Source organism: Zosterops lateralis, assembly GCF_965231275.1.
Source record: "Zosterops lateralis genome assembly, chromosome: 2".
Taxonomy (NCBI): Eukaryota; Metazoa; Chordata; class Aves; order Passeriformes; family Zosteropidae; genus Zosterops; species Zosterops lateralis.
In genome coordinates, this window is record NC_139763.1 from 493509 (window position 1) to 514599 (window position 21091).

The following is a 21091-nucleotide window of genomic DNA, read 5'->3' on the forward strand; positions in this document are numbered from 1 at the left end:
CATTCAAATTGCCTCATGTGAACTTGTCCCTGCTGAAATCTCTTTCTTTCATGTCCCACAACACCAAAGCCCTACTCACGATTTGGGAGCGACAGGAGTGGGCAGGAACCCGTATTCCACGGGCTCAAAGGGAGCGTCCTCCACCTCGCTGGAGCCGCTCAGCTGGTCCCCGCAGTTCACCAGCGTCCAGTTGGGCCCCCAGCCCACGCGGAAGGAGCGCCCCATGAAGAGCCCCATGTCCATCAGGAGCTTCCCTTTGCCGTAGGTGATGGATCTCTCCAGGGGGACGAGGCCGCGCTGCCGGCGGGCGCCCACGGTCCTGACCTGCGCCTCGGGCGGGGCTGTGGGCACCGAGAACGCCGGGGCCAGCGGGGACAGCGCCCAGGGGGTGGCCCCGGGGGGACTGCCCCCCACCCTGGGGCCCTTGGACTCTGCCACAGCACCACCAGAGCTCTGCAGGAGGACGCTGGCAAATTTGGACTGCAGCAGCCCAGACCCTGGTGGGGAAAAGCAGGAAAAACAAGTCAGGGGAAGGGCAGCTGTGTTTCAGGGGCGTTGAGAGGGATTTTGGGAATTCTCAGAACTGCCGGTGGCAAATGTCTGGATGGGGTGATGTGACGTGGAGCTAAGTGTGACTGTGTGCAGTGCTGAGTCTCACTGACCCTCCAGCACTGCCCAAAGGAACAGAGGGGTGTTCCCAGGAAGGGGAAAGGCACAGCCCCACCCCAAACTGGGCCATTCCTGATTTAATGTCAGAATTGGGACATCAGTGGAGTGTCACACAGATCAGCAGGGCTCACTCTGGCCCCACACAGCCCTCAGGTCTGTCCCTGTCAATCATGGGCTTTGAATTGATTAACAGATCTGAATTAATGGGGTTTTTTAATCCTGGCTGTTCCCAGAGGCATTCCTCAGTATCCCCATGGAAAGCACCACTTAGTGACTGCACTGGGTGAAAGGGCAGGGTTTGGGCAGTGGAGGAATCTGCTTTGGGCTGCCCTGTGCAGGGCACAGCTGTGAGACCCACCACAGGCCACCTCCAAATGAAGCTGCAAAGTTGGTGCCTCTGGGAGATCTTAAAAGGGGGAAAAAATCCACACAAGCAGAGAAAAATAAAAAAAAAGAACAAAGAGAAAAAAGTGAAAAGAGCAGTGCAAGCATCAGAGGAGGAGGTGAGGAGGAGCTCCAGGCACTCACAGCCCTCAGGGCAGGGCTTGTGCTGGAGCAGGGAATGAACACAGGAGGAAGGAACTGCTGCAGACACCACGATTTTGCCTGTTGGTGTTAAAATTCACCTTTCTTCACACTGTCTGTGGTTTCTCACCATACCTGGGTGTCTTTTCTGTCCTTGTGATTTTGAAATGGGCAGCCTCGGGGAGCAGATCTCTTGGGAAGTGTCCATCTTAACAAGTGGCTTCCCAGGATAATCCAGGATCAAATCCAGGTCGTCATCATCAGCAAGCAAGGAAGCTTTCATGATCTGAGGATGTGGGAAGCCAAGCCAGAACATCAGCAATCCCTCCCACAGCAGCAGCTCACTAAGCTCATCAAAATAGCTCTTCCCACCCAAAAACCCTCCTACGTGCAGCACGTGAGCAAACACCACAGCCCTGCTGCAAACATTGCAGGGAGCAGGGGAGGCACAGCTCAGGCTTGTTGCCTGATGGGTGAGATTTTACAACTCCTTGTTCCATCAGTGCACAGGACTTGTTGGAGTGACATCCCATGATAATTCTGATTTCTCAGCTCTTAGCTCTGTCTGCTGTTTGTCAGCTTAAGGAATAACTTCTGGTCTATTTTTTATTACAGGTAGAAGCTTGAAATGTTTAAGGTTCTGTCCTTCCACAAAAATTTCCAAGGACTGGAGGGACAGGACACAGAGAATGGGTTTCCAGTGCCAGAGGGCAGGGCTGGGTGCGATCTGGGGCAGGAATTGTTCCCTGGCAGGGTGGGCAGGCCCTGGCACAGGGTGCCCAAAGCAGCTGTGGCTGCCCCTGGATCCCTGGCAGTGCCCAAGGCCAGGCTGGACATTGGGGACAGTGGGAGGTGTCCCTGCCATGGCAGGGCTGGCACTGGGTGGGATTTATGGCTTTTCCCTGTCCAAATTTTCTGTGGTACTGTGAAATAAAAGCATCAACACCAAGCCCCAAATCAAGACCACCTACCCCAAAACAAAAAATAACAAAAAGAAAAAAAATGACAAGAGGTTTTTCTTTATCAAGGCAGAAGTGGCCCAAGGCAGCTGCTCTATCAATTCAGCTCATCCCAGTGCTAACACACCACAGTTCTGAGGGCTGAGCTCTGCCTTTCAGGTGTTCCATGCCAGCACTGAGCCTTCCCCAGCACAGAGATGTGGTGTGTGAGCTCAATGTCACTCCCAGGGCTGCACTGATCATTACAGCCTGGTGTGTAAACACCCTCGGGGAGGGAAATGCACCCTTGAGAAGTGCTCCCTCCCTTTCCCAAGCCCCCTCCAGGAGAGGGGAGGGCAGCACACACTGACCTGCAGCACGTAGGGGTTGATGCCCTGGGTGGAGGCGATGTGTGTGGACGCTGGCACAGCCTCCTGCTCCTCGGCCAGGTCCTCTGCCAGGGCCTCCTGGGCTGGCTCCTGGGTGATGTCTGCCATGTCACTGTCCAGCTCCACCACCCTGCCCAGCTGCTCCAGCTCCGGGGGCTGCGGAGACAGAGGCCAGGTCACACCACAGCACGGCACAGCCAGCACAGCCACGGCACGCCTGGCTCTGCCAAGGCTCCACACCGAGGGCAGGGATGGACACACAGAACCTGCAGGGTGTGCCGTGCCAGGGAAGGAGCAGTCCCACAGCAGCGCTGCCCTCCTGGAGTTTTCCCACTTCTGCCATTCACTTTAGGAAATTGTTCTTCAGTTTTCCAGTTCTCACGTGCCCAGCGAAGGGAGAGCTCTGTGTGTGCCCTGCCTCCCTCCCCTCCTCCCAAACCCATTCCCTGTGGCACAAACTCCAATCCCAGAGTCTACATTCCACACAGATCTGCATTTTACACAGTTACTGTGAGGGTGGGCAGGCCCTGGCACAGGGATCCCTGTCCCTGGATCCCTGGCAGTGCCCAAGGCCAGGTTGGACACTGGGGACAATGGGAGGTGTCCCTGCCATGGCAGGGCTGGCACTGGGTGGGATTTAAGCTCCTTCCAACCCAAACCCTTCCATGGGTAACTGCTCACACAAGCTGTAGTTTTGCCCTGCTCTCTCTGTGGGACCTGAGCTCCCTTGTACTGGTTTGGTTCCAGTTTAACCATCCCACGACTCAGCTTTGTGTCCAGTGAAAGCCTCATGCTTCCCCAAAAAAACCACAGTGCAGACCACTGAAGTGATGCAAAAACAGGAGTGAGGAAACTGAGGCAGGGAGGGTCCTGGGAATCCTGCTCAGAGATTAAGGAGCACATTCACGAGGCTGTGCTCAGCTCTGTAGAACCAGAGGATGGGGGAAGGTTCCCAGCTGAGGTAAAATTGCCTGGGGGCTCTGTAAAGACAGAGCTGAGTAGCAGACACAGAATCTGAGCCTGGCCTTGCATGTGGAACAGATTTACAAGTCAAAATATGGTTACAAACACACAAGTTTCACTGCTCCCTTCATTGGGCTTTAATGCACCAGGCTCCCTTGCCACATTAATAAATTCATCAATGTTTAACTTAGGGAAGACAAAACAAAAACCAAGTCTAGATACTAAATGTTTCTTACAGCCCAAATAACAGTATTACCAGATGTGTTCTGCACCAAGAGTCTGGAAAGGTTTAAGAAATGCTATGATGTTTCTTAGGGTTTTAGGAAACTGATGTTTTTCCTAGTTTCAGAAATTAAAACCGAAGTTAATGTTATGCAAGTCAGACAGGTTAATCAAACTGGAGGGGGTTTTGTTAAGTACACTGAATTCTGCAAGAATGTTTGAAAAGATCAAACATTTCCAGTATTCCTGAGTGTTTAAAACCTCAGCTCTGCTCCCCCCAGACTGAACATGAAGCAGGGAAAGGAGCTGAAGTGATGCTGTTGGGCAGCCACGTGTGGAGCTCAAAATGCAAATAATTAAGGATCTACTCCAGCAGAGGCATAAATGAGTGGGTGTTAATTAGCTGAGGAGCTGGGAGAGCTGGAGCTGGCAGCCCCCAGCCTGCCCCAGCAGCAGCACATTGTGCCCAGGGAGCATGATGGAGCTTCTGAGGGCCCCTCACCTGCCTGGAGAGCTCTGCTGTCCTGCCACACAAATGGTCAGCAGAGACTCTCACTGGACACCAGGGAAAAGCTCTATGTGAGAAACAGAACTACTGTGGTTGGAAAAGCCTCTGAGCCCACCCAGTCCAGCTGTCCCCCAACACTGACTGTGTCCCAAGTGCCACATCCACAGGGCTCTGTGATCCCTCCAGGGAGGTGACTTCACCACTGCCTTGGGCAACCTGTACCAGGGCTGGACAGCCCTTTTCAGGAAGGAATTTCCCCAATATCCAACCTTAACCTCCCCTGGCACAACTTGAGCGCATTTCCTGCTTCACCCTCCTGTCAGGGACTTGTGCAGAGCCACAAGGTCCCCCCTGAGCCTCCTTTTCTCCAGGCTCAGCCCCTTTCCCAGCTCCCTCAGCCTCTCCTGGGTCTCCAGCCCCTTTCCAAGCTCATTTCCCTGCCCCAGCCCCTCCAGGGCTCTCCTGCAGGAGCCAGAACTGGACACAGCCCTGGAGGTGTCACCCAGGGCCAGCACAGGGGACAATCCCTGCCCTGGGGCTGTGGCCACACCATGGCTGGGACAGCCCAGGGGCCATCAGCCTCCTGCCCACCTGGGCTCCTGGTATTCCCAGTGACTTGGCTCAAACACTGCCTGTGGATCAAACATTCCTGTGTAAGGTGGGCCCAGCCCTGAGGATGTTTTGCAAAGGTTTAAAGCAGTCACATCCAACACAAGTATGTTTACAAAGCCAGCATATAGCCAGCCTTATAAAAAGTATCGTTTTAATAAAAATAGAGCACATTCTTAAGATAGAGAGCAGACAGTCTTGCACACTAATGGTGGTAAAGGCAACTGAGTGCACAGCATCACTGTCCAGGCAGGCAGCACACGGCGGTGGCATTACGGGCGTGCATTTAATAGTCACAAAAACAAGGGTTCTTCCCGAGGAGGCGCAAATCTGCCAAACTCAGACTAGAATTCAAACAAGAAACAAGGGTTGAAAGCCTCCCCGCCCCGTCCTTAGGCTGAAATGCCAAGTGTCTCACAGGAAAACAACACGCAGCCACTCGGGCAGAGTTCAGAGGAGTTTCTGTGAGGCTTCACTCTCCAGACTGCACATTACTCCAACCACCCCCTTCTCCCAGGCACCAGCTATTCTCCAAATTCCACGTCATCAACCCCCTTTAGTCACTGTTCTCCTTCTACCTGAGCCGGGGGCGCTGGTTTGCCGTTCAGGGCCATCTGCTGGGCCAGCAGGTGCCCTGGGGGTGGCACAGGTGTGGTCTTTAACTTCTTGGTGTCCACTTTTGAAGAATGATCTTCCTCTTCTTCATCTGAATCTTGCAAGCCATACTTGGAGAAGTGTGCTACCTGGGTTAAGGAGAAGGACAAACGTGTCACAGCTTGGAAGGCCTGCACACTGGGAGGTGTAACTGTGCCCTATACAGGTATCCCTAACACACAACTCTTGGGACAAATCTGCAACAAATTCAGCCTCTCTACAGACCAAACCCACCTGCTCTAGGCAGGTTTGGGGTCACAGGTTCCACCACAGAGCTGCAGACCAGTTTGGACTGGGAGGGACCTTAAAGCTCATTCATGCCATGGGCAGGGGCACCTTCCATTAGTTCAAGTTGCTCCAAGCCCCATCCAACCCAACCTTGAACACTCCCAGGAATGAGGAGCTGCTTTGGTGAGGACAATTCTCACCAGAGCTAAGGGGCTTCAGACAGCTGTCCCAAGTTAGCAAATACCTGAATGACAAATTCTCAGAGCCTGCAGCCCCAGGGTGCTGGAATTCTGGAAACTCAGATTTGGGATTTTAGTATATAGTAATATACAGAGCAAGATTTTGGAGGATTTTGGGCATTGTCTAAGTCCTTCTTCTTCACCTTCTTCTTTCTTCTTCATGGGTGTCTTTTGCAACCCAAGACAACAGGTTTGGGTGGTTCTATGTAACTGGTTAATAAGGTCCCCATTGCACACATAGTTATTAGTTTTCAAATTATTAGAATTAGTTATTTGGTTTAAAGTAAAAATAATTTGGGTGGCATTCCCCAATTGGATGGATTGTCCTTGAAAAGACCTCACAGAGATAGAAAGGTGCTCCATTTTACCTCTGTTTTCTACCTTGCTAGTCAGAGCTCCGGACGCGTGAGGCCGTACTATGGATAATTAATAAACACTGAGTCCGAACAATAAACCGCGATTCCCGTGTGTTAATCCTGGCTCTAATGTGAAGAAGGAAAGAAGAAAAGGCCTCATCCCAGGGCAGGGGGCTCACCTTGAAGACCCAGGAGCCAGTCTCGGGGCGGTACTCCTTGAAGCGGGCGCCCTGCTTGCGGGACACGGCCTCCAGCCGGCCCTCGTAGTTCATCTCCGCCAGGCGCTCGGGGCTCTTGATCAGGCACCGCGACGTCTTGTCTGTGGGCCACACCCCGTCCAGAGTGACCTCAGCCCGCCTGCAAGGGCACAGGGGGATCAGGGACAACGGCCTCAGCCACCTGGGCATGCCAGCAGGGCACAGCCCTGCCCAGCAAAACTCCTATCAGCTCCTAAACCCAATCTGTCATACAGAAACTTGCAAATAACCCATCAACTCTGTAAACTGAATGCGTCATTTGGATTTGTCTCTTGGTTGCAGACTGTCAGGATTTTAATAATCAGCCTTATCTAACACTTACCTATTTAACCCTTCTCCAATGGGAGGTTTTTTTTCGTCGTCAGGGTAAACAATAACTTCTTTTCTCCGGATATGTACGATCTCATCCAGGTTTAAGTTCGTCAGATTTACCTCTCCTTCGAAGTAAATTGAGCCATAACCTGGCAAAACAACCCAAAAGGTCACAACTAAATTGTGGAAATTCATGTGCCAGAGCCCACGTTCCTGCTGTGCTCCTCCTGTCCCCACCCAGCCCTGTCCTGTCTGCTGAGCAAAGGGACACCTCCCTTCCCCCTGAGGAAACTCTGGAGGAGCTTTATCAACTTTGACACCAATATTGAAAGGCTGGGAGAGCTGGGAGTGCTCCCCTGGAGAGGAGAAGCTCCAGGGAGAGCTCAGAGCCCCTGGCAGGGCCTGAAGGGGCTCCAGGAGAGCTGCAGAGGGACTGGGGACAAGGGATGGAGGGACAGGACACAGGGAATGGCTTCCCAGTGCCAGAGGGCAAGGTCAGAGAGGATATTAGAATGGAATTCTTCCATGGGAGGGTGGGGAGGTCCCAGAGAAGCTGTGGCTGCCCCTGGATCCCTGGAAATGTCCAGTGCCAGGCTGGATAGGGTTTGGAGCACCCTGGGATGGGTGGAAGGTGTCCCTACCCATGGAGTGAGATGAGCTTTAATGCTCCTCCCAAACCAAACCAGCCTGTGACACTGGGATCTATTGTATCTGAAAACCCAACAAAACTTTGATGCACGCTGCCCCCAAGGCAGGGGATGTGGTTACAGTCAGGCTGAGGGGTTGGAGCTCGGGTTCCCTGGATGAGGGGAAGGCCAGGAGGGCCAGGGGGGCTCACCCCTGCGGCCGATGGTGAAGTCGGTGACGATACATTCCTTCCTGTCGTTGGTCAGCCGGGCCAGCTCCTCCAGGGATGGGATGGTGTAGTAGCCAGCCCGAGTCAGAACAATCCCTGCAACACAGCACTCCCTGAGAACAGGGCTGGCAGCAATGTGTCAACATTCCCACACTGTCAACCCACTTCTTCTGCCAGCCTGAACAGCTGGAAGCCTCAGAGGAACTGAGAACTGGGGCACCCAAAGGCAACAGACACCAGAACACCTTCAATCCACAGGTGCCTCCAGAGCACATCACACCAACTGCTCTGGCAAGCTCTGCCAGCCCAGGACCTGCCAGAGAGCAGCAGGCCTGCAAACAGGAAGGGAAGGTGTGCAGGGAGAAGGAAAACTGCAAATTCATCAACGCTTGACGGAAACACCCTCCCAGCTTTAGTACCCTGGGGCCTCAGGCACTGCTGATCAAGCTGGAACTTCTGCTACATTTAACAGGCTCCAATCCTTCTTCATCTATTAATTTCTCCAATCATCCTCCTATTTCCCCATAAGCATTTTGCATCTAGAGACATTTCTTTTGCACACATCACCTGCCAGTTTCATTACATGCCATGTAAGTATTACCTGGAAGGACTAACAAACTTTTTCCCTTTACCTCCTCAAGTTTAAAAAAACCCAACACGCGTGATATAAAAATTTAAATATACGGGACATATATGTGGGATAAAATTCAAATATACGTGGGATAAAATTCAAATATATGTGGGATAAAATTCAAATGCTCCTTGACTCAGCAGGTAAAATTCCTGCTCTAGGTAAGGAAAAGCAAGATTTGCATTCTGGTGGAAGGAGGAGGGAAGAAAGCAAAAGCTGAGAGTGTGTTGTGGTTTTGGTTTGAATTTTTTGGCTGACGTACTATTTATGTGGTGGTTTTACATTTGCTGGATTTTGTTTATTAACTGGGAGATAGGATTTTGGGAGAAAAAGGTGGAACAGGTTCAATTAAAAAAAAATAAAAAGAGACAGTATATGTCAATAAAATCTAAGAAAAGAGGAAAAAGAAAAATAAGCCATTTAAACACTTTTTCCCTACTCCAAATTCTTTACTTTATGCAGAGAGAAAACTACGATTTTCAGCCACGGTGTCAAAGAACAGAGAGAACCGTGCAGAAAACTCTCCCCCTCCAGTCTCACCTGCAGGGTGCAGCTGGTGGCCGGGCTCGGCCTCCTTGTCCCACTCCTCCTGCAGGGAATCCTCCTGGAAGGAGGCGTCCTCGCTGCTGCCCTCCAGGCCGTTGCGCAGCGCCGCGCGCATGTTCAGCGCCACGATGGTGTCGTCCACGCCCGCCTGAGCCTTGTGCCCACTCCCCTCTGGTGTCTGGGGAATGGGCTTGGCGATGGGGTTGGTGTAAAACCTGGTCACCTCGTGGGTCTCCTCCTCCTCTTCCCGCTCCCCGTCCTGCCTGTGGTTCTCCTCGGGAGGTACTGACAGGAAGAACCTGGGCACAGAAGGATGGTGTGGATTATTTACCTCCGAGGGACTCACATCAATGTTCCTGCGCAGGGGCAGGAGCTGGGCTTGGATGATCCCTGTGGGGATCCCTGTGCTCAGAAGACTCTGGGATTCCATGAGTAAATTCTGCTCTTTCCACATAAAGAGCCAACAGGACTACACAAACTAGAGTGTCAGTGATTATTCCCCTTCCCTCTGCTCCTGCTGGACCACTTCTGCCACTGAGGTCCCCATTGCAGCAAGGACAGTGGTGAGACTGGCACAGTCCCCACGATGCTGGGGACCAGTAATTATTTCTCTTCCCTCTGCTCCTGCTGGACCATCTCTGTCACTGGGGCTCCCACTACAGCAAGGACAGTGGTGAGACTGGAACAGTCCCCACGATGCTGGGGACTAAGCCACGTGCCCTGAAACAGGGAGCTCAGGCTGGAGAGAAGCCTCAAGAAAGGGTGTAACAGCAACCCCACAGCTCCAAACCCTCTGCCCCACAGGGCCAGGGTGATCTCATTCCCACAGCAGCTCTTGTTTTAGTAGGTTTCAATAAAATCAACATGGTGAGCTGGGCAGGAGGTTTTTTCCAGACTCTGATTAAAAGAAAATCAAGGGAAAAATCAGAGTTCAACTGAAATACAGCCACAGGTTTTTTAGAAGAGGGTGGAATTCTGGCTTTTGAGGGGCAGGATGTAGCCTTAGAAGTTCCTCATGCTAATCTGTACAAAATACATATCTAGAAAATAGAAATACGAGACATGAGGATCAGTGGAGCTCCCCTGCAATTCCCACATCACTGAGGACTGATCAGGAGAGGTTCTTCTTCCCTCAGAGTCAGGTTTAGCACTTCCCCCAAGGAATGTCGTGGTTTCTTGCTACAGAGAAGGAAGAGAGACTCATCCAGGTGAAGAGTCCCTGCCCTGTGACCCGGATTTTGGGTGGGGTGACCTGGCAGTGCCCACACAGGAAGAACACATGGCGAGGAAATGCATCTCCCAGCAGGTGAACTGCTGTCAATGAACAGGGAAGTGGCTTCCCTGAAAAGAAGTGGCTGCTGCAGAGCAGTGATTGAGGAGCAGGCAGGACCAGTCTGCATTTCTGGGGATGCAGCCCAGCAGGGTGACACTCACCTGTCCCCATTCTCAGGGGACACAGCCCAGCAGGGTGACTGGCACCTGTCCCCACTCTCAGGGGACACAGCTCAGCAGGGTGACACTCACCTGTCCCCATTCTCAGGGGACACAGCCCAGCAGGGTGACACTCGCCTGTCCCTGTTCTCTGGGGACACAGCCCAGCAGGGTGACACTCGCCTGTCCCTGTTCTCTGGGGACACAGCCCAGCAGGGTGACTGGCACCTGTCCCCATTCTCTGGGGACACAGCCCAGCAGGGTGACACTCACCTGTCCCCACTCTCAGGGGACACAGCCCAGCAGGGTGACTCTCACCTGTCCCCATTCTCTGGGGACACAGCCCAGCAGGGTGACACTCACCTGTCCCTGTTCTCTGGGGACACAGCCCAGCAGGGTGACACTCACCTGTCCCTGTTCTCTGGGGACACAGCCCAGCAGGGTGACTGGCACCTGTCCCTGTTCTCTGGGGACACAGCCCAGCAGGGTGACTCTCACCTGTCCCTGTTCTCTGGGGACACAGCCCAGCAGGGTGACACTCACCTGTCCCTGTTCTCTGGGGACACAGCCCAGCAGGGTGACACTCGCCTGTCCCTGTTCTCTGGGGACACAGCCCAGCAGGGTGACTGGCACCTGTCCCCATTCTCTGGGGACACAGCCCAGCAGGGTGACACTCACCTGTCCCCACTCTCAGGGGACACAGCCCAGCAGGGTGACTCTCACCTGTCCCCATTCTCTGGGGACACAGCCCAGCAGGGTGACTCTCACCTGTCCCTGTTCTCTGGGGACACAGCCCAGCAGGGTGACTCTCACCTGTCCCTGTTCTCTGGGGACACAGCCCAGCAGGGTGACTGTCACCTGTCCCTGTTCTCTGGGGACACAGCCCAGCAGGGTGACTCTCACCTGTCCCTGTTCTCTGGGGACACAGCCCAGCAGGGTGACACTCACCTGTCCCCATTCTCGGGGTACTCTGAGGGCGATGCCAGGTCCTCGTTCTCTCGGCTCACGGGAGAGAACAAGTTGCTGCTGTTCAGGTTCTTCAGAACCAGCTTCTTGATGCTCTTCCTGAAAACACAACACACCAAAGAAGGGAAATTTGGATCTATCTACTGCATAAATATATACTTTGTACTTAATTCAGATGCTCCAGGAACCAGCTCTAAGACCTGTTCCCACACTCAGGACGTATCAAGTCTCCCGTAAGAGATCCCAGAATTTTTGGGGAATTCCATTCAAGGCTCTGGTTTATGAAGAGGTGTAAAGAGCAAAAGCCAGAGAAAGGCTCAAAGCCCAAGTTCAGCAAACCACAGTGTTCTCAGTTTCCTAAATCAGCTTTTCTACAAGCACAGAAGGTCTGGCCCACAGGTGCAGGTTCATTTTACTGCAGGGTCACTTCAGTCTTCTGCTCTTTGTTTTTACTTAACTCCAAACCTTTCAAAACCCCCTATTTGCCACTGATGTACCTAAAAACTGAACCCAAAGCTTCACTCAGGCAGATTCATGATTTATTTCTCACAGAAACATCTGTGGATCTGAAACAGAACCAGGGCTGGGATAAAACCACCAGAAATCTGCCTCCATACTATGGGCATGAGCAAACTTGATGACACACCCAGTTGAGGAGCAGGAAGTGTTACCCTGTGCAAGCTTGCTTTGTCAGAATTCCTGAATTACTTCATAGGAGCTTTGCTCCCATTATGGGCTGACCTCATTTTACAGCTTATTTGGCCTTAGGAGTTTAAGCTGAACCTTTTTACCTCCCCTACAGAAAACAGTTCTAGTGAAGTCTTACTGACAATTCATTATTGTTCTTCCAACCTGAACCAGGGCACAAAATCACAAGATTTAGGATAACACACAGGAGTTTACAGAAGACTCTCACACAGAGACAAAAGAGAAGCTCACTTTGGCATGAAGGCTCCATTGGACAAGGAGGGCTCATCATCATCCAGCCCATCAAAGAGCTGTGACTTGGCCGAGCCGGCCGACTGCAGGGCCTTGGGCCGCACTCTGGTGGCCGGGCGAGGGGTCAGCTTGTAGTGGGTGGGCGTTGTCAGGGCCTTCTGGGCTGCTGGGTTGGTGGGCTTCAGCCTCTGCAACACAAACAGGGGCAGGGGACATCTCAGACACAGGACAGAGCTCTAGGGAGCTCCAGCCCAGGGCTCTGAAAGGCAAACGGGGTGATACGTAAAGGGGAAGCAGTAACTGCACCCAGGTTAGAGGGCTCCGTGCACAGCCCCAGCCCTATCCATCAGCCTGGATCCATGTGCAGGACCCAGCCCCAGCCCGGATCCATGTGCAGGACTCAGCCCCAGCCATCAGCCTGGATCCATCAGCTGGGGTTCCAGCTGCCAGGCAGGACTCAGTCCCATCCATCAGCCTGGATCCGTGAGCCCCCTGAGGCTTCAGCTGCCAGGCAGGACACAGCTCCAGCCCCAGCCATCAGTCTGGATCTATGTGCAAGACCCAGCTCCAGCCCCAGCCTGGATCCAACAGCCAGGGCTCCAACTCCCAGGCAGGATTCAGCCCAGATCCATCAGCCAGGGCTCCAGCTGCCAGGCAGGACTCATCTCCAGCCCCTGGGATCTGTCCTGTGGCAGCAGCCACTTAGAACCTCCCCTGATACCTCAAAAGCCTGGGAAGTGTTTGTTCTATCACCTTTTGAATAAAGTAGCAGGGAAAGGTTTCTCAGAGACTCTCAGAGATGTCCTAAGCGAAGCACTACAGTTATTCCAACCATTAACAATTAACCCAATCAGCAGCAGTGGGCACAGGAGCTCCACAGCCAAGGTTGTGGTGCAGGCAAAAGCAGGAAATCATGGAGTGGTTTAGGTTGGAAAGTACCTTAAAGATTAAGCACTTCCAACCCCCCTGCTGTGGACAGGGAACTTTCCACTGGAATAAAATCGAGCCCTTTGTGTCCTGGGGGGTAAAAAGCCACTGCACCACTGGGAGAGCAGAGAGGGTGACTTACCTGGCTGCTCACTGTGCACTGAAGTGAACACTGCACACAGACCAGAGTAATTTCAATTCCCACCCATGAAATGAGCTCAGTGTTGATGTGCACTCACCTCCTCCTTCTTCTTTGGGTCTGACATGGGGTTTCTGAAGAGTGGGGAGTCCCCAAAGGGGGAGTAGGCCAGGCTGTTGAGGTGCTGCTGCAGGACAGCCTGCTGGGCTGCAGAGGCATTGGGGTCTGTCAGGGCTACAAAGGAGCAGCAGTTCAGTGTTAGAGACCTGGGAACAGAACCAGGGCAGGCAGACACACAGCAGCTCTCAGAGCATCTCCTTCCTCCATCAGTGTGCAACCATATTCATTGAGTCCTCAGGGGTAAAAAGCTGAGGGCACAGAGAGCTACAGGGCAATGGAAAGAGCCTGGTCTGCCAGAATATTCAACTAATGCAGCTGCCTTCTGAAAAGATGTGCAGGGAAACCACTTCATGCAGAATATTGACATTACTGCTTGAATTTGACATTACCACAACCATACAGGTCTAGAGTCCCCTCTACAATGGATTTTAAATCTTGTCTCTCTGTCTTAAAGCATTTCACTTTAATTCCTATTAAAATGCTCAAAAACTTCACCCCATGAAACATTCAAGCCATCAAAAGCAGTTTAACTCTAATTCCAACAAACCCATGTTGGATTTGGGCATTCCCACAGAACAACAAAACCACTCTCAGAACAACAGCTTGCTGCCAGGGTCTGCAGGGAGTCAGGAGGAGAGCTGGAGACAGCTGGGCCTTATTTTTGTTCCAGTGGCACAGCATTCCTGTTAACAAAGGCCTCTCCTACATGGAACTACTGAAAAAGCCAATACTGCCCTTTCCCTTTTTTTTTTTTTTTTTTTTTTGGTGCACATTTATTCTTGGTGCCCCAAATTCAGTGATGGGTAAATGTTACTAATCTCGAAGACAAAGCTTTAAAATAATTGCAATTACTGGACATGCAAAGCAACTTGGAATTCTTTTAAATATATACATTTAGCTTTCAAAAAAAGGGTGATAAACATGGTCTGCAGTGTGACTGAGAACAGAAGTGGCCTCAAGGAGACGTTCTGTCCTCCCAAAGCCTCAGGGAGGGTGTGATCCCGTGTTCAGGCACAAGGAACAAGGCAGCAGGTCCAGGGACACTCACCTACAGCAGGCTGGGGTGCCCCGAAGCCCAGGGTGGCTGTGGAGGTGTTGAATCCTGGGGCTCCAAATGCTCCAGTTCCCAGGGTTCCCCCCAGCTTTGGCTGGGTGTTTCCAAACAAGGATGTCTGTCCTGCCCCCAGAGCTGTGACAGGAGAGGGGACTGTCATTTACCACAGGACTGGGACAAGTTTACAACACAACAAAGAATCAATTCCTTATCAAACTGCAAGGAACACTCTCCATGCCCATGGATGCTGCAGGCACTCAAATCTGTGATCAGAGCAGGGGCTGAGCACAGAGGATCTCACCAGTCTCACCCCATTTCTGCCAGGCCCCTTGGCATTGTGCTAAGAATCTCCCCTTGGAGCTGCCCTGAGCCATCCTGGCCTGCAGCTGGAACATGCCCAGCCTTCCCTAACTCAGTTACAGCAATGCCCAGGCTGGACCAGCACTGCAGCCTGAGGGCTGAGGCTGCCCAGAAATAATCTGGGAACTGCTTACCTGTTCCAAAGCCTGTCCCAAGTCCAGTGCCCAGAGTCCCAGTTGCAGGCTTATTTCCAAACAAGCTGTTTCCAGCAGTGTTGGCACCAAAACCTTCAACGACAGAACGAGCAGCTCGTTAGAGATGAAATTAAAACCATGTATTTAAATAAATAAGCTTCACAGGGTCGAAGAGCCCTGCCAAAGTCAAATTTCTCACTGTTTCCAGCAGTGCAGGTTAAACTGACAATCAGCAAGAAGGGACTTTACTGGTAATAAACACATTTTAGTTATAAATGCAGCATTAAAGCAGCACAGAAAAATGCTGGGCTGCCTTCTTAAGCTTTTTCAGTTTTTAACAAACTTCAAAGTTTCCCCGAGAGGCAGAGCTGACATGATGCTGCTGTACCTGGCAACAGAGTAAAACGTGCTGGGTTTTTTGAGTGCCTGGAGGGAACAAACCTCATCTCATCCTGTTTACACCACACACTCGTTTCTCTGACCCTCACCACAGAGCAGGTGGGAGCTCAGATCTGCACAGCTCAAGGGCAGGGCTGTAACTGCATCAGGGCCACCCCAAATCCACCATCAGCTCAGTTCCACTGCAGGTGCTGACCCCATCCCATGCTTGGTTAGTGCACAAAGCCAGGATTAAACTGACAAACTGCAGGTGTGCACCACCAACCCCCTGGAATCCAGCTCCACTCCTCCTGTGAACTGCCACACAGGGAAACCAAAGGCACACACTGCAGAGGTTGGCCTCCATCAAACAGTGCCAACATCCTGGTGGGGCTGTGGAGACCCCGACCAGCAGAACAAGAACTCAAAAGCACCTTTCACACCCCTGGAAAGTTTGCCCAGGACTGCTCAGCACAGTCAATCTCTGCTTGCCGAGGTGCTGCCCTGGTTCAGAGCACTGAGAACTTCATTTGGCAAGGACCTAAAAAATCACCCAGCTCCCTTGAGTTCTGCCCTGTCTATCCCGGCAGGCCCCACTGCCCTTAAATAACCAACACAGAACAGCACTGCAGGAAAGGGATGGCAGGATCCAACCCCCTCCTACTCACTCTGGTACACAGTTTTGTTGCTCAGAAATGCAGAATTACAAAGGCAGAGGAGATTTCAGAGTGCCATGAAAAAAGCTGCCCCTCCCTTCAGCCATCCCTACACATTCCTGCTGCTCAGTCACACACTGACCCAACACCAGCTCTCACATCAGAGGCCACCAGAACACACCACAGGCCTCAGGACTTTGGTCCTTCTCTCTAAGGACAACAACAGTCATCAGGTAAACTGTACCTGACTCATTTCACCTTCACTGCAGGGCAGGATCTCCTGACACCAGCCCAAGGCCAGGGATCACTGGTGTTACCCCAATTCTCCCAGTGCTGCTGTGCCAACACAGGGTGTTCACAGCCTCCTAACAAACCCCTCTGCTCCCCAAATCTCTGATTTCAGGAGTTTTCAACCACAGAATTACAGAATGGTTGGAGTTGGAAGGGACCTCTGGATGTCCCCCAGGCCAACCCCTGCCCTCAGCAGTGACACAGGGACGTGTCCAGGGGGGTTTGGGATGTCCCCAGACAGGGACACTCCAGCCCCTCCCTGGGCAGCTGCTCCAGGGCTCTGCCCCTCCATGGGAGGAAGTTCTTCCTCAGGCTGGGCTGGAATTGTTGTGTTTTAGTTCCTGCCCATTGCTGCTTGTGCTGTCACTGGCAGCACTGAGAGAGTCTGGCACACCCTGACAGCCCTGGAGAGATGGGATGGGACACCTGGAGGGCTGATGGGATATCTGGATGGGATATTTGTACGGAATGGTGAGATTTTTGTGTGGACTGGTGGGATGGTCTGACAGGACCCCCCTCTCAGCCTTCCCTTCCCCAGAGTGCCCAGGCCCAGCTCCCACAGCCTCTCCTCCCCAGAGATGCTCCAGACCCCAGATCATCTCTGTGCCCTTCCCTGGACCCTCTCCAGCAGCTCCTGGCCTTCCCAGGACTGTGGAGCCCAGAAGTGACCAGGACACCCCAGATGAGCCTCCCTGGAGCTGAGCAGAGGGGCAGGATCCCCTCCCTGACCTGCTGGAATGCCCTTCCCAATGCTCCCCAGGATTCCAGGGGCTCTCCTGCCCATCCCAGGCTGACAATTCCCTTAAGGACTCACCAAAACAGTGGCACTTGACCATCTATTCTCAAGTCAGGGAGCCCCAGCAGAGCAAAGGCACAACCAGCACATTCCCCTGCAGCAGGGCCATTGCTCCCTGACAATTCCAACACTACAATACCCAGCATGTGCTCTCTGCAGTGTGGGGTACACACAGCAGGGATTTAAATGATGGAAACCACCCCTTTTTCCCCTGTCCCCGGGCTGGAAGGGGTTGCAGGGGCTGCTGAACCCAGAGCAGGCTGTTACCGAAGAGGCCCCCGCCCGTGGTGGTGCCGAAGGAGGGAGCGCTGGTCGTGGTGGCTCCAAATCCAGCAGGCTTGTTCCCAAACAGGGTCTGGAAGGAAAACAACAGCACTTTGGAAACCTGGCATGCTGATCCCACAGGAATTCTATCAGTGTTTGGCTGCAGGCAAGGGAGCAGAACTAAAGCCAAGCACAGCAGAGCCCCCCCAGCCCACCCTCCCAGGAATGGGGGGCTTCCCAAGAGCCCCAAAAGCAGCTTGAGGGCCAAACTCAAGAGGGACTTTTCCAATCTCAGTGATCCTGTGATCTTTGCTCCACCAGAACCAAAAATTACTAAATATCAAAACCCAAGGTTGGTTTTGGTCCATCACAACTTACAACTTGTATTTCCGACCCAGGCCCTGAGAACCTCAGTATCTCCTGCTGCTTTCATCACTCCACACATCACTTGTTAAAAAAATGACTCTACTACACCTGTTTATCCTCCAGTTTACAGCCAAGCACCTGACTTTTGTATCTCAGACATCTGAATTCCTAATTCCTTAATTCCTAAGCCAAGACAACCTCTGTGAAGGTCAGCACCCAGAACAGGGCTCTGCTTGGATTTCTCTCTTTATCACAAAGGCACAGACATACCGAACCACCAACACCAAATCCCGTGTTGGCTTGTCCAAAAAGGCCAGTTCCCGTTCCAAATCCAGTCCCAGCATTTGTATTGGCAGCTGTCCCAAAAAGGCCTCCAGGCTGCGAGGGCTGGGTGACCCCAAAGAGACCCTACAAACAGGAACCAGGTTAAGGTAATGCTCCCAGGCTTTTCCAAGTCCAGCACTGACAACAACAAATCCAACACACGAAATCAGGCAATAAAGCAATGCTACATTTGCCCTCGTGCTGGCGGAAGAGGAGGGTGAAGAGCATTCCAGAAGCTTTAGGAATTAGCTACAAAAAGGAAATTAAAAAAACAACAAAAACTTATACTCCAAGATTTAAAGGATATTGGAATTTCCTCATTGCTTTGAGCAAGGGAGATGGAAAAGAAACGTTTTACAGGGTTTTCTGGGAGAAGTCACAACAAATTCACAAAGAACACAGGACATCTGGAGCCAAAGCCTCTAGTTATAAAACAGCTACAACTACATAGAACCTTTCTGCCACAAAAGCCCACCAATGCTGCTCATTTATCACCAGAAAGCCCAGGATTTGAATTCCCATACAAGGTTAATCATGGAATGCCACTATCTGTGTGAAAATGATCAGAAGCACTGGAGCTGCTACAGAGAGGCTGCTTGAGGAGGTGAGTGGGTACAGGATTTGTGAACAGCTGACTGTTTTCCAACTGTCAGCAGCAAAGCTGAAAAGCTGACTGCCAGGAGGCTCCTCACCCCACCCCAGCCCCCAGAGCTCGGCATCCCTTCACCACACTGCGGTGGGATGTGAGGACAGCCCAGCCCTGCAGCCCCAGCCCCATTCCCTTACCATGGTGTTGGTGTTGGGCTGGCCCAGGGTGCTGGTGCCCCCGAAGGAGAAGCCAGTGTTCTGCGTGGTGGTGGCCTGGCCAAAGGGTTTGTTGAAGAGGCTGGTGGTCTGTGACTGCTGCCCAAAGAGCCCCCCGGTGGTGCCTGTGCCAAAGCCGGTCGTGCCTGCGACACCAACAGAGTGAGACCAGAGCCAGCAGTCCCACACAGGGACAAAGGGCACACAATGTCCTGAGCTGGAGGGACCCACAGGGATGATCCAGTCCCACCCTGTCCCTGCCCAGAGCCCCAACAATCCCCCCTGGGCATCCCTGGCAGGGCTGTCCAAAGGCTCCTGGAGCTCTGGGGCTGTGCCCATTCCCTGGGGAGCCTGGGCAGGGCCTGAACCCTCTGGGGGCAGAGCCTTGCCCTACAATCCCCCCTCAATCCCTCCTGGAACAGCTCCAGCTGCTGCCTGGGTCCCATCTCTGCTCATCCAACAACTACTTCTATTCCCACAGCCGGGAAGATTTGGATCTGTTTACAGTCGAATTCCACAAACACAAATATCCATTATCAGGATAAAATCCTCCCCTGTGAGGGTGGGCAGGGCCTGGCACAGCTGTGGCTGCCCCTGGATCCCTGGCAGTGCCCAAGGCCAGGTTGGACACTGGAGCTTGGAGCAGCCTGGGACAGTGGGAGGTGTCCCTGCCCATGGAAGGGGATGGGATTTGGATGAGCTTTAAGGTGCCTCCCAACCCAAACCATTCTGGGATTCTACGATGCATTCACTTTTCAGTTCGCAAAACCTAATAAAAATCCAACTGCTGTTTGAATTACCCCAAGGGAAAGTAAGAAAACAGATTCCCATGGCAAGGAGATCCACCAGTGAATGCTGGCAATACAACCAGCACAACTCTGAGCTCACAGCATTTCCCATCGCAGAATTTTAAATGATTTAACAGAATATTTGCACAGGCACTCACAGGAACACCATGGCCAGGCAGCACTTACTGGTTCCAAAAGCAGTTTTATTCTGTCCATAGGAAAAGCCTGTATTGGTTGTGGAAGAGCCAAAGAGTCCTGTGGCTGTGCTGGACGTGGCAGTGGAAGATCCAAACAAGCCAGCAGTTGCTCCTGCTCCAACAGGATTCGTGGGTCCTTTCCTGTTTGCCTGGTAATCTTCCAAGCGGAGTTCCTAGAGGAAAATCCAGCTCTTTTTACACGGGAAAAGGGCAGAGCAATGTCATTCCCACACAACACCCCATCTTCACCAAGGTTAAGGCTCAAGAAAAGCTGCAACACCCACATTTTTAAAACAGATACCAAAAATGAGACCTGAACTTAGATCCACATTTGGGCTTCATATTGACTCCCAGACCTTTTTCAGATCTTTCTACAAATGATGTGATTTCAAGGGTCAAACAAAGCAGCCTAAATGGGAAGGCCTCAGGTTAAATCCTTGGGAACACCAGTTGATAACAAACAACTGAGCTCTGCCTGGGATCCTGCTGTTATCTCCTCAGAGCAGGGCTGCTCCCAACAGCACCTCATGTCCTTCTGACAAGATGGAATTTCAGCTCTTCCAGACCTGCATTAAGCATTTAAACCCAACTGCAACTAATGTGGGGTTGCATTAACTGTTTTATTCGACAACACCCCTTGTGCACGATGCAGACACCGAAGGCTCATTAGTGTTTTTCCATTAATGAGCACAGACAGTGAGTGTGGCCCAGAAAGGCCCAGGTGAGGCTGTCACTGACCTCGAGGGACTTGCTCTCGTACTCCTTCATGGCAGTGATGCACTGGTGCTTGGTGTTGATGTTGGTGCTGACGCCGGATTTCACCATCGTGTCCGTGCCTGTTGGGGGCTGTGGGGAGGGAGGGAAGGCCAAATTAAAACCCAGAACACAGCCAGGATTCCCTGCAGAGCCTGGGGAATCCTACACACAGCACACACCTGAGGCTCTGTGTGATGGCTCTCCTCAGGCAACACCCCACAGTGGAGCTGCTCCAGCCCTGGGGCCCAACAGCAGCAGGACCTGGAACTCCAGGAGTGAGTCCAGAGGAGCCATGGAGCTGCTCCAGGGCTGGAGCCCCTCTGGGAGAGCTGGGGGTGCTCCCCTGGAGAGGAGAGGCTCCAGGGAGAGCTCAGAGCCCCTGGCAAGGCCTAAAGGGGCTCCAGGAGAGCTACAGAGGGACTTATGTGGACAGGGGTGGAACTGGATGATATTGAAGGTCCCTCCCAACCCAAAGCAGTGAGTACTGATCCAGGAAAGT

The 21091-nt window shown here is 52.5% G+C and overlaps 1 protein-coding gene across 5 annotated transcripts in view; it reads right to left on the bottom strand.

Annotated features, from left to right (window-relative positions):
• The window catches only part of NUP98 (nucleoporin 98 and 96 precursor), a 40313-nt gene that overhangs the window by 11234 nt on the left and 7988 nt on the right, over positions 1–21091 (bottom strand). For 3 of the 5 annotated variants that reach the window (XM_083882755.1, XM_083882757.1, XM_083882756.1), the window contains 18 exons: positions 20575–20682; positions 19826–20009; positions 18834–18997; positions 17994–18131; positions 17361–17448; positions 14973–15065; positions 14473–14613; positions 13405–13538; positions 12239–12426; positions 11282–11398; positions 8897–9201; positions 7708–7821; positions 6880–7018; positions 6480–6657; positions 5402–5566; positions 2504–2677; positions 1330–1480; positions 80–497 (listed from right to left, as the gene is read on the bottom strand). In XM_083882755.1, coding sequence (XP_083738881.1) covers positions 80–497; positions 1330–1480; positions 2504–2677; positions 5402–5566; positions 6480–6657; positions 6880–7018; positions 7708–7821; positions 8897–9201; positions 11282–11398; positions 12239–12426; positions 13405–13538; positions 14473–14613; positions 14973–15065; positions 17361–17448; positions 17994–18131; positions 18834–18997; positions 19826–20009; positions 20575–20682 — 2999 coding nt within the window. Of the gene's footprint in view, positions 1–79; positions 498–1329; positions 1481–2503; positions 2678–4930; positions 5168–5401; positions 5567–6479; positions 6658–6879; positions 7019–7707; positions 7822–8896; positions 9202–11281; positions 11399–12238; positions 12427–13404; positions 13539–14472; positions 14614–14972; positions 15066–17360; positions 17449–17993; positions 18132–18833; positions 18998–19825; positions 20010–20574; positions 20683–21091 lie in introns of those variants that run through there. The other 2 variants (XM_083882758.1, XM_083882759.1) reach the window with 2 other exon arrangements.